This window comes from Saccopteryx leptura, chromosome 9, assembly GCF_036850995.1.
Source record: "Saccopteryx leptura isolate mSacLep1 chromosome 9, mSacLep1_pri_phased_curated, whole genome shotgun sequence".
NCBI classification, from domain to species: domain Eukaryota; kingdom Metazoa; phylum Chordata; class Mammalia; order Chiroptera; family Emballonuridae; genus Saccopteryx; species Saccopteryx leptura.
The window spans coordinates 70,439,739-70,452,201 of record NC_089511.1 but is presented as its reverse complement, the minus strand read 5'-3'; the positions used below and the strand labels follow the sequence as shown (position 1 = coordinate 70,452,201).

Below are 12,463 nucleotides of genomic sequence, written 5' to 3'. Positions count from 1 at the left end.
CTGAGGCGTAGAAGGCAGGGCTGGCAAGGTCAAGACACAGTCTCAGGAAGCAGACACAACCCTGCTCCGGACAAGCCATCTGCCTGATGTCTTTCCTTGCTGAGGTATCTTTAAGAGGGGCCAAGAAGTCATTATTCCCATCTCAGTCTTTCCTCACATGTCCCTAACCTAGCTCTAAAGTCTAACTTTTCTGCCAGCATAAAGGAAAACCTGTCAATTCTGATGTGGGGGCCTCTGTCCCTGAGTCACTATGACGCAGGCTATGCCTGCAGCCAGCAACCCCGACTGCGGAGACACATGACCATCTTCCCCGGAGGAGCCCATCTAAGCTCCCCGCGACCTACATTTCCAAGATATAAGCCCACTACTAAGTCTGCCAGCACGCCCCACACAGTCCACAGGCAGAAGCGTCAGGCTCCCTGGCCCTCAGGAGAGGCCAGAGGGCAGGAAGGCTAATGGCAGGAAGTGACGGGGAAAACGCAGGCTGCACAAGTGGGTTCACATGAATGGGGTGCACTAACCAGCGCCCCCAGCCAAGCCAAACACAGCCACCCCAGAGTGCTGTCAATGAGGAAACGCAGTATTTGTGGGATGCCCACAATCCAGGCACTCAAGGAAGCTACCCTCAGGCCAACTCTGTCTGACCAGCCAGAAAAGGATGCTGCCCAGCCTCTCTGGGCTCAAAATTTTAGAGTCCAAAAAACAATGACTTTTTTTTCTGTTCTAACAACGTGCTAGTTAATTTAAAAGTCCCCACACAGAGACTAATTTCCTCTGACAAAGATAGCAAACCCAACTTCTTATTCAAAATTCCCAAGTTAAAAATAACTGATGTTTTAAGATTGTATTTATGCTTCCAAAATTATTAAAGCTTAAAATTGCATTGAAACTTAAGATACCATGTGTGTAGAGAAGGTGTGTGTGTGTGTGTGTGTGTGTGTGTGTTCTAGGAGAGAGAGGAAAGGGAAAGTGAATGATTAATAATTGAGGAGTCTGGATCTAGGGTTATACAGGAGTTCTTTGTGTGTGTTTTAAAACTTTTCTGTAAGTTCAATTTTATTTCAAACAAAAGGTTTAAAAATCAATTAAGAATTCTTACATATTTCAAAAGAAGAGATCACAATCTCAAGAATTCAGCACTGTTTAGTCTGAATCTGAGCTGCTTCATGGGCAAAAATGGGGCCCTTGGTTTACCAGAACACTCTACAGGTCAATAAAATATCTCAAAAAATGGGCCACCCAGTACTCACTTCTAACTTCACACCAAACTTCTGGAACAGAGGTGCCTGTTTCATCCCTATTTTTCAACTGCCAATCCTCTCCCTCCTCGCCGGACCTCTCTCCCTGCCCACGGCCCTCACATTTCCTCACCACCAAAAGAATATTAACAAGTAAAAACGACCGAAACAAAGACAAAACCCAGACCAGACTGTTCCGTGCTGGTAACACTGTAACATCTGGAGCCGACTGCCTGGGTTCAAACCCTGGTCTATCACTTATGAGCTATGAGCCCCAAAGGGCTGGTTACTTAATATCTGAGCCTCGATTTTTTCATCTGTGAAATAGGAATAATAATACCTGCTCAAGAGGGCTGTTGTGATGATTATATGAGTTAATCCATACAAAGTGCGTACATCAGTGACTTATATAAAACAAATACTATGTATTTACTATAATACTACATCATCATTATCATCACCATCTTTTTTTCATTGCAGACTGGTTGAAAAAAGGCAAGGGAAAAAGCAAAGAGCAGGAAACAGTGATCCTGGGGATAGGACTAGGAAAGATGAAGTCCCAGAGGCAGAAGTGAGAAGGAAGTCCCTGTGGAAGTGAACATAGCAAGTATGTACCTGCTGGGGAGACACCCCCTTAAATTACAAACCCTGTCAAAGCGCACAGGAATGTCTGTAGCTCAAGGGGACTGTCCCAATGGTGAAGGCAGAGATGGCTCAACCCAAGGACCATGGGAAGGGAGTATGACAGGTTAGTTCTAGTTGCCAAATGGAAAGAGCAGGATGCTACCCCGAGGTTGCTGCCACCTGCCGGAGGAGCAGGGCGGCAACCACTGGGCAGGACTGGGGAGCCCTACCACGGGCAGCCCTCACACACCCGCAAGCATGTGCACACACACACGATGAATGAGCCAGTTTCTGCAGGTAGTAATGGAGGGATAAGCAAGAAAAGCTTCAGGCAGGGCCATCAATGAGTGACACAACCCATTTCAGTGGCTGACTGAACAGTGGTTCATCTGTTCTAATGACAATGTCATGATTTGAAAAGCTCTTAACCAAAAACCCCAGAAATAGGTTAAAGCCAAGGATCAGCCCTACTCAAAAAGGTAGAATGCTTTCTTGCCCCAGGTCCCACACAGGTTAATTCAGGAGCAAAGGGAGCCAAGAAGAGACATATGCTGGGCCTCATCTCAGCGTCTTGCCCAAAATAAATGGGTTCTCTGGAGAACGTAGTCATGAACCTTACTGGGAACACACCCTCCCCTAAAGCAAATATTTGGCGATCTCTGAATACATCTCCTGGATGGGAGCCATGGAGCCACAAGCCAGGAGGCAGCTACAAACTAGAAGAGCCAGAACATCGCCAAGCTTCCAGGACAAAGGTGACTGAAAACCTGACCAGGCACTGCCTGCACCCTGATTGCAGGCACCCTGACTGACTGAAACCAGACAGGCTGGATAGGGTGGACGGGTCCTTCTGAGCATGAGCATGGCCACGGTCCCTCGCCCAGCACAAGAAGGTAGACCTTCTAAGGAGGGCGCCCTAAAGTGGGTGGGGCTCAGGAAGGAAGTGAGAGAGGAAGGGACAGTGATTTCCCAATCAAGGCCCTGCTGTTTGCTCTCTGTGCCAAGGTCTCATAGGAGGCTATTAAATTAGGTGGCCAGGATCCCATGATTAGCCCTAGGGCTGAAAGCTAAAATTCCTGCTGCCCCACAGGAGACAGCCACACCCTAGGAGGCCTGGGCGCTGGGTGAGGTGGGTGAAGAGGCTAATAACTTAGAAGCGGCATTTTGACCCAAAGGCTGTGTTAAATCTGTCCTGAGGAACAAACCCCAGAGTCCTTGGGGAATGAATGCCTTTATCCAACAGAGCTGCTGGGCCTCCCTCCTCCCACCCTTCCCTCCCGCCAAAGTCCCTGCAGCCCCCTCCCATCCACCAGCTGACCCAGGCAGGGGGTCTCTTCAGGAGGTCACACCCTTCTACCCAGGAGTCCTTCTCCACGTGCATCCTTCCCAGGGCTCAGGACACCAGTGCTTGGGGGTCAGGTTCCCAGAGGGAGCAGGACCCACCTGGCTTCCACTGCCATGCATGATGTTCTCCGGGGTGTCATACATCTCAGACTCCATGTGAACATTCTGGTTTTTCTCATGATTCACTTGCACCCGCAGAATTCGAAAGGAAGACCCACCAAGATCCAGGGCAATGAAATCTCCCTTTTCTGTTTAGGGAGACAACAGGTATTGCATCAGATTTAAGTTTTACAAGAAGGCCTGACATTCTGCCACTTCTCCCAGGGTTCAACCATCTGCCTTCCCCACCACACAGCACTTCAGGCCGGGAAAGCAGGAGCCATGCAAATGTCACACGCACCCCCAGCCCGATGCCCTTAGGCAGACACTTTTAAGTAGTCCTCCTGACAACAGAGAACAGAAAATACCGACTTAAGTACAAAGTATCATCCCATCTTTCTCCAATTCCTCACCCTTTGTCAAAAACAGCACTGCTATCCATACATTAAAAATAAAAATAGCATTTCACCCTGGCCGGTTGGCTCAGCGGTAGAGCATTGGCCTAGCGTGCGGAGGACCCGGGTTCGATTCCCGGCCAGGGCACACAGGAGAAGCGCCCATTTGCTTCTCCACCCCTCCGCCGTGCTTTCCTCTCTGTCTCTCTCTTCCCCTCCCGCAGCCGAGGCTCCATTGGAGCAAAGATGGCCCAGGCACTGGGGATGGCTCTGTGGCCTCTGCCTCAGGCGCTAGAGTGGCTCTGGTCGCAACATGGCGACGCCCAGGATGGGCAGAGCATCGCCCCCTCGTGGGCAGAGCGTCGCCCCTGGTGGGCGTGCCGGGTGGATCCCGGTCGGGCACATGCGGGAGTCTGTCTGACTGTCTCTCCCTGTTTCCAGCTTCAGAAAAATGAAAATAAATAAATAAATAAATAAAAATAAAAATAGCATTTCAACTCAGAGAAACCCTACCTCTGAAGTCATCCTATAACTGCGGTTCCTGCTATGTCAACTCAGATTATGGCTAGGCTAGACCTCCATTTATTCCCCATGGGATTTTTTTACAATTGTGATAGATATACATAAAATTCACCATTGTCACCATTTTTAAAGTATATAACTCAGTGGCATTAAATACACCCCAGTGTTCTGCAGTCATCACCACTATTTCCAAAACTTATCTCCCCAAACGGAAAGTCTATAACCATCAAGCAATAACTCCCTATTTCCCCTCCCTCCAGTCCCTGGTAACCTCTATTCTACTTTCTGTCTCTATGAATTTGCCTATTCTAGATAATTCATGTAAGTGAAATCATATAATATTCCTTTGGTGTCTAGCTTATTTCATTTTTTAAATTGATTTTTCTTATTGATATTACAGAGAGGAGAGAGAGGGGTGGTGGAGCGAGAAGTATCAACTCATAGCTGCTTTACTTTAGTTGTTCATTGCTTGCTTCCTGTATGTGCCTTGACTGGGCAAGCCCGAGGTTTTGAACCAGCAACCTCAGTGTTCCAGGTCAACACTCTATCCACTGTGCCACCACAGGCCAAGCTAGCCTATTTCATTTTGTATCTCAAAGGTTTGGGTGGAAAGGGGGAAGAGATTAAGCAAAAATGAAGTAAAATATCATCTCGAAGGTTCGTCCATGTTGTAGCATGTGTCAGTACTTCACTCTGTTTTGAGGCTGAATGATATTATTTTGTGCATACATATCACATTTTTATTTATCCATTCTATTCTCTTAGGATGCTTGGGTTGTTTCCACCAAAGGATGTTTTTAACAGAAGTCCCTCTTGATCACGTAAGAGTGAACTGGCCTGATGCAGTCACACCCTCAGCACCAGTGTCTGTGCTGATTGGAGAGAGCCTCTGCGGGACAGAGAGAGGGGATGGGACTGTACAGCACACAGCACCGAGGGTGGTGGCCACGGGCAGGGTCCCCACCACTAAGCCACCATCAAACCTACCCTATTTCTCATTAGTTACCCCCTCATATGCTCCCAAAAAGTCCGTCAAAATCTGTTCATTTTACTTCTGATGCTAAGGTAACATTCCTAACTGTCCCAATGCACATCACCCCAGTGGTGACAGCTACTTCTCCCATCCTGGGCCCAGTGGTCCACTAAGCCCTCAATCCTGTAACAGAAACACAGGTCTGTTTGGGACAGCATTATTGAGATAAAATTCACACATCATACAATTCATCCATTTAAAGTACACAATTCAATGGTTTTTAGTATATTCAGTTATGCAACCATTGCCACAATCAGTTTTAGAACATTTTCATCACCTCAAAAAGAAATCCTGTACCCTCTGTTACCTCTCAAGTCCCTTATCCCACACAGCTCTCAGTAACCATTAATCTACTCTGTCTCTATAGATTTGCCTATTCTGGACATTGCACATAAATAGAATCACACAATACACAGCTAATACACAGCCTTTTGTGACAAACTTCTTACATATATCAAAAACATATTTTTAAAAAAATTTTTAGCAAAATTATTTTTTATTTTAGTGAGGGGGGAGACAGAAAGAGACAGACAGGCTGGAAGGGAGAGAGATGAGAAACATCAATTCTTAGTAGTTCATTGATTGCCTTCTCATATATGCCTTGATTAGGGGGGGGCTATGGCAGAGTGAGTGACCCCTTGCTCAAGCCACTGACCTTGGGCTCAAGTCAGCAACCTTGGGCTTTAAGCCGGTGACCTTTGGGCTCAAGCCAGTAACCATGAGGTCATATCTATGATCCCAAGCTCAAGCTGGCGAGCCCACGCTTAAGCCAGTGACCTCGGGGTTTCGAACCTGGGTCCTCAGTATCCCAGGCTGACGCTCTATCCACTGCACCACCGCCTGCTCAGGCTAGCAAAATATTTTTAAGGTTCATCATATTGTAGCATGTATCAATACTTCAGTTCTGGCCAAATAATATTCCACTGTATGAGTATCTCATTTTATTTACCCATTCATCTCTTGATGGACATGTGGGGTTGTTTACAACTTTGGACTATTATAATTAATGCTGTGAACAAGTTTTTGTGTGGACATTTATTTTTATTTCCCTTTGGTATATAACTAGAAGTAGAACTGCTGTATTAAATGGTAACTCACATTTAACTTTTTGAGGAACCGTCACTGTTTTCCAAAGCAGCTGCCCCATTTTACAAACCAACCAGTAATATATGAAGATTCCATTGCTTTGTATCCTCAACACTTGATATTATCCATCTTTCTTATTTTGATTTGTATTTCTCTGGCAACTAATGACAACAAGCACCTTTTTGTGTGCTTACTGGCTGCTTGTATAATAAGCCCTTTGGAGAAATGTCTATTGAGATTCCTTGTTCATTTTAAAAACTGGATTGTCTTTTTAGTGTTGAGTTGTAAGAGTTCTTTATGTTCTAGATACAAGTCTCTATCAGATATATGACAAAAATATTTTCTCTCATTCCATGAGTTCTTTGAGTTCTTTTTCACTTTCTTGATGGTGACCTTTTTTTTCTGAAAGAGACAGAAGGAGACAGAAAGAGGGACAGATAGGCAGGCAAGGAGAGAGCATCAATTCTTTGTTGCAGCACCTTAGTTGGTTATTGATTGCTTTCTCATATGTGCCTTGACTTGGGGGCTTCAGCAGAGCGAGTGACCCCTTGCTCAAGCCAGCAACCTTGGGCTTCAAGTCAGTGACCTTTGGACTCAAGCCAGTGACCATGGGGTCATGCTATGATCCCACGCTCAAGCCAGTGACCCCTCGCTCAAGCTGGTGAGCCCATGATCAAGCCGGCTACTTCGGGGTTTCAAACCTGGGTCCTCCGTGTCCCAGTCTGACCCTTGATCCACCATCCCACCGCCTAGTCAAGCTTGATGGTGACTTTTAAAGTTTTTAATTTTAAAAATGTTTCTAATTTTGATGAAGTACAATTTATTTTTTCTGTTGTTGTTTGTGCTTTTAATGTCATCTAAAACTCCATTACCAAATCCAAGATCACACCTCTGTTCCCTTTTAAGGGTTTTTTAGTTTTAGCTCCTACATTTAGGTATTTGATTCATTTTAAGCTAATTTTTGTATATACTATGAGGTAGAAGTCTAACTTCATTCTTTTACATGTGTATAGTTATCTCAGAATCATTTGCTGGAGGCTATTCTTTTCTTTATTGAATAGCCTTGCAACCTTGTCAAAAGTCAAGTGATCACAAGTGTATAGATTTACTTCTGAACTCTCCATTCTTTCCCCCAGTATTATTAAGATATAACTGACATCCTGCACTCTCAGTTCTGATCCACTGATCTATATGTCTATCCTTATGCCAGCACTACACTGTCTTGACTACTGTTGCTTTGTAGTAAATTTTGAAACTGGGAAGTAGAAGTTTTATAACTTTTCTTTTTCAAGATTGTTTTGGCTCTTCTGGATCTGTTAAGCTTTATTATTATTATTATTATTATTATTATTGTTATTATTATAAATAATGGCTAGTTTTTAAAAAGACAAAGCATTCTCTTTTATAAATCTGGTACATTTTTGTATTGATTCCAAGCTGTAAGTTCTGACATACTGCTCTATTTTTTTTTTAATTTTTTTATAGACAGAGAGTCAAAGAGAGAGTCAGGGACAGACAGGAAGGGAGAGAGATGAGATGCATCAATTCTTCATTGTAGCATCTTAGTTGTTCGCTGATTGCTTGTTCATTGATTGCTTTCTCATATGTGCCTTGACTGGGGGCTTCGGCAGAGTGAGTGACCCCTTGCTCAAGCCAGTGACCTTGGGCTCAAGCCAGCAACCTTGGGCTTCAAGCAGCGACCTTTGGGCTCAAACCAGTGACCATGGGGTCATATCTATGATCCCATTCTCAAGCCAGCGACCCTGCACTCAAGCCGGCAACCTCAGGGTTTCGAACCTGGGTCCTCTGTGTCCCAGTCCAGTGCTCCATCCACTGCACCACCACCTGGCCAGGCACGCTGCTCTATTTCTGGAACTTAGTTAGAATGGTGTTGGGCATACAGTAAGAGCTCAACAAGTATTGCACTAACAAGGATGGGAATGAATGAGTAAACAAACCAAAGAACTCTTACACTGAAAACCACTGTTCTTATTCTCTTTCTCAAGTTCCTCGAGAGAAGGACAACTTAGAATTCTTTGAACTTGCCCCTCACAACCTGGACAGCTCACTAAGTGCTTGGTAGCCGCTTGATCGCAGGAGTTGGTGACTCATCCATACATTCATTCAATTCTGGCACCCCTGCCTGTTGTTCCTTAAGCATGAAGCAGTTATGCCACTGGTTAGTTGATTGTTTTTTTAAATAATCACTGTATTAAGAACTAATTCCCACATTGTACAATTCACCCATTTTAAAGTGTATAGTTTAGTAGGTTTTAGTATATTTTGTGTTGTGCAACCATCACCGCCATCTAATTTTAGAAATTTTTCATCTACCCAGAAAGAAACCCCACACCCATTCACAATCACTCTCTTTCCCTCCCATCCCGTTATCCAACAACAACCACTAGTCTACTATGCCTATAGATTTCCCTATTCTAGACATTTCATATCAATAGACTCATACAATGTTTGGTCTGTTGTGTCTGGCATCTTTTGCCTATGATGTTTTCAAGGTTCATCTATGTTATAGCATGGATCAGTATCTCATTCGTTGTTGTGATTGAATTATATTCCACCGTCTGGATCTAACACAACACCGCTTGTTTCAGTGGCTTCTGTGGTCCAAAGAAAGAGACTAAGGGAGAATGCTGGGAAGCAGGTGCCACAGACATGTGGGAAATTCACGGCTTTATGGGAAACACTACTATCGGGTTAAAACTGAATTTGCCTGATCTGTGGTGACGTGGTGAACAGAGAGCATCAACCAGGAACGCTTAGGTCTCCAGTTCTAAACCCTGAGGCTGCTGGCTTGAGTGTGGGTTCGCCAGTTTAACCACAGGGTCATGAGCTTGAGCGGGGGGGTCACTGGCTTGAGTTTGGGATCAGAGACATGATCCCAAGGTCACTGGCTTGAGCAAGGGCTCACTGGCTCAGCTTGATACCCCTCCCCCAGCCCCAGTCAATGCACGTAAGAGGAGTAATCAGTGAACAACTAAAAGTGAAACAACCACGAATTGATGCTTCTCACTCGCTCTCCTCCCTCTCTCTCGCTTCCTGCCTCTCTCTCTCTCTCTCTCAAATCAATAAAAATTAATGGCCCTGGCCGGTTGGCTCAGCGGTAGAGCGTCGGCCTGGCATGCGGGGGACCCAGGTTGGATTCCCGGCCAGGGCACATAGGAGAAGCGCCCATTTGCTTCTCCCCCCCCCCTCCTTCCTCTCTGTCTCTCTCTTCCCCTCCCGCAGCCAAGGCTCCATTGGAGCAAAGATGGCCCGGGCGCTGGGGATGGCTCCTTGGCCTCTGCCCCAGGCGCTAGAGTGGCTCTGGTCACGGCAGAGCAACACCCTGGAGAGGCAGAGCATCGCCCCCTGGTGGGCAGAGCATCACCCCTGGTGGGCGTGCCGGGTGGATCCCGGTTGGGCGCATGCGGGAGTCTGACTGTCTCTCCCCATTTCCAGCTTCAGAAAAATACAAAAAAAAAAAAATTAAAATAATTTTTTTTAAAAAAGGAAATAAGTGATAAAGGCAGAAGCCTGCTTAACGGTGTCGTGTTGTCACAACAGGTAAGATCTTTCAGCACTTCATGCAGGAGGGGTACCTTTATGAAACCCAGGCCTGAAGTTTCTCACGCAGAATAAGTGAAAATGACTTTAGCTGCCTATGATCCAGGACAAAGCTGGCCTTAGAGTACCCAGGACTGATCCACACTTCTGCAGCTCGGCTAAGACTCCGGCCCTGTTCCCGCCTCCTGCTAGGGACTGTCCAACCTATCTCTCTGCTACTCATTTTTAACAAGCACAGGTCGATGGGGTTCCAGGGAGCTAGGGTCAGACAAGGCAACCAGAAAGGGTGGCCTTGAGATGTCAGGATAATGCTAAATACTGGACACTCCACACACCTGGCAGTGGGGACGGAGGGTGGGAGGGGGGCCTTTCCCCGAAGGCAGTTTACAAAGGGTCAATGTCAAGCCCAGGGCAGCTCCTGACCCTTCGCTTCATTCCTGGGTGTGTTTGTGCTAAACAAAATGGCAGTTGGCACCTCTTCTATAAAGTACACTTAAAGCTCATGAAACATGGGACAAACATTAACTCACTTTCTCAGTTTACGTTTAGGAAGCTCCAACCAAACCAGCTAAATGACTTGCTCGCAGTCACACCTGTGGCAAGGCCAGGGCCCCTCCCTTTTCTTAGTCACTCGTATTCTCGCAAACACTGTGCAATACTGTGAAAGAGTGAGAGACCGGCAGCTCCCTGGACACGGAAGCCAGCCTACAACTAGAGTTCCCAGTTATATGAGCCTAGAATTATGACCTCTTTTACTTATACAAATTAAATTTCTTTCAGCTACAACCGGAAAGCGCCCAAGGCCAATATTCTTTTTTTTTTTTTTTTTAATTATTTTTTTAATTTTATTTATTTATTTTTTACAGAGACAGAGAGTGAGTCAGAGAGAGGGATAGACAGGGACAGACAGGAACGGAGAGAGATGAGAAGCATCAATCATTAGTTTTTCATTGCGCGTTGCAACACCTTAGTTGTTCATTGATTGCTTTCTCATATGTGCCTTGACCGCAGGCCTTCAGCAGACCGAGTAACCCCTTGCTGGAGCCAGCAACCTTGGGTTCAAGGTGGTGGGCTTTTGCTCAAACCAGATGAGCCTGCACTCAAGCTGGCGACCTTGGGGGTCTCGAACCTGGGTCCTCTGCATCCCAGTCTGACGCTCTATCCACTGTGCCACCGCCTGGTCAGGCGGCCAATATTCTTTATAAGGGAATGAGTCCTCCAAATAACTGCCCTCATAACAAAGGGGGTCAATCAACCCCTTTCACCTCAGGTTGGTTCCCCAGTTCAGAACTGTGGTGTCCAGTCAGCCCACCCCAGAGGCACCAGAGCTGCCTGCCATCTGTGGAATCACCCACATTTTGTGGGGTCTCGGGGTGGGAGTGAGACAGTCTGCCTTTGCTTCCCTCTCCTTCATCTGCCCCCCATTGCCCACAGCATCACAGGATGTCAGCAGGCTCTGAAGCACTCTGGATCTTTCCTCCAGGGTTAGACCTACATACTTAGGCCTGTTGGGTGGGGTCCTCTGACACCATAGGCTAGAAAGGGCCTTCCCAAAGAATTCTTAGAAAGTCAGTTACTAAATTACAACAATGAAGAGGAAGACAATGGCCCACTCTAACCCTTATGGTGGTTTGCTGTTTCCAAAGCACATTCACTTAATCCTCTTGACAGCCTGAGGCAGGTAGGGCAAAGATTATGCCCATTTTATTTATTTATTTTTTACAGAGACAGAGAGTGAGTCAGAGAGAGGGATAGACAGGGACAGACAGACAGATAGGAATGGGGAGAGATGAGAAGCATCAATCATTAGTTTTTCATTGCGCGTTGCAACACCTTAGTTGTGCATTGATTGCCTTCTCAAACGTGCCTTGACTGAGGGCCTTCAGCAGACCGAGTAACCCCTTGCTGGAGCCAGCAAGCTTGGGTTCAAGCTGGTGAGCTTTTGCTCAAACCAGATGAGCCCGTGCTCAAGCTGGCAACCTCGGGGTCTCGAACCTGGGTCCTCTGCATCCCAGTCCGATGCCTACCTTTAACCTGCTCTATCCACTGCGCCACCACCTGGTCAGGCAATTATGCCCATTTTACAGATGAGGAAACAACAGCCTAGAAAAGTTAGATGACTTCTCCAAGGTCACACAGATAATGAGCAGCAGAACCAGAGATTAATTTGGCATTTTAGGCTCTTTAATTTTATTTCAAGATTAATCCGATGTTCTGAGCTTTTCTTTTATGTTTTTTTCTTTTTATTTCAGACTCATTTTGCAGCAGGGGGTTTCCCTCCAACTTCCTCTTCAAATCTTTGGCCTCAACCTTCCTTCCTGCTGCCGGTGCCTCCTACTTGCAACTTCTTCCCACATTTCCCATTTCCACAGAAGCCGGCAGAACAGCTCTCCTAGAGAAGGGTCATTAAACAAAGCATCTGAAGGGCCCCTGGCCACTCTCCACTTTCTAATGACAGCCATTATTACCAGCAAATAACAGAAAACAAACACGGGACAGATGTCCCTCTTGAGTCCAGGCCTGCGCTGGAATACAGGGCAAACAAAAACTCTGCTTTCATG

General features: G+C 46.1%; 1 protein-coding gene across 2 annotated transcripts in view; it reads right to left on the bottom strand.

Annotated features, from left to right (window-relative positions):
• HK1 (hexokinase 1) overlaps positions 1-12,463 on the bottom strand; it is a 68,267-nt gene that overhangs the window by 30,497 nt on the left and 25,307 nt on the right. For both annotated transcript variants that reach the window (XM_066349875.1, XM_066349876.1), the window contains exon 3: positions 3,306-3,454. In XM_066349875.1, coding sequence (XP_066205972.1) covers positions 3,306-3,454 — 149 coding nt within the window. The remainder of the gene's footprint in view (positions 1-3,305; positions 3,455-12,463) is intronic.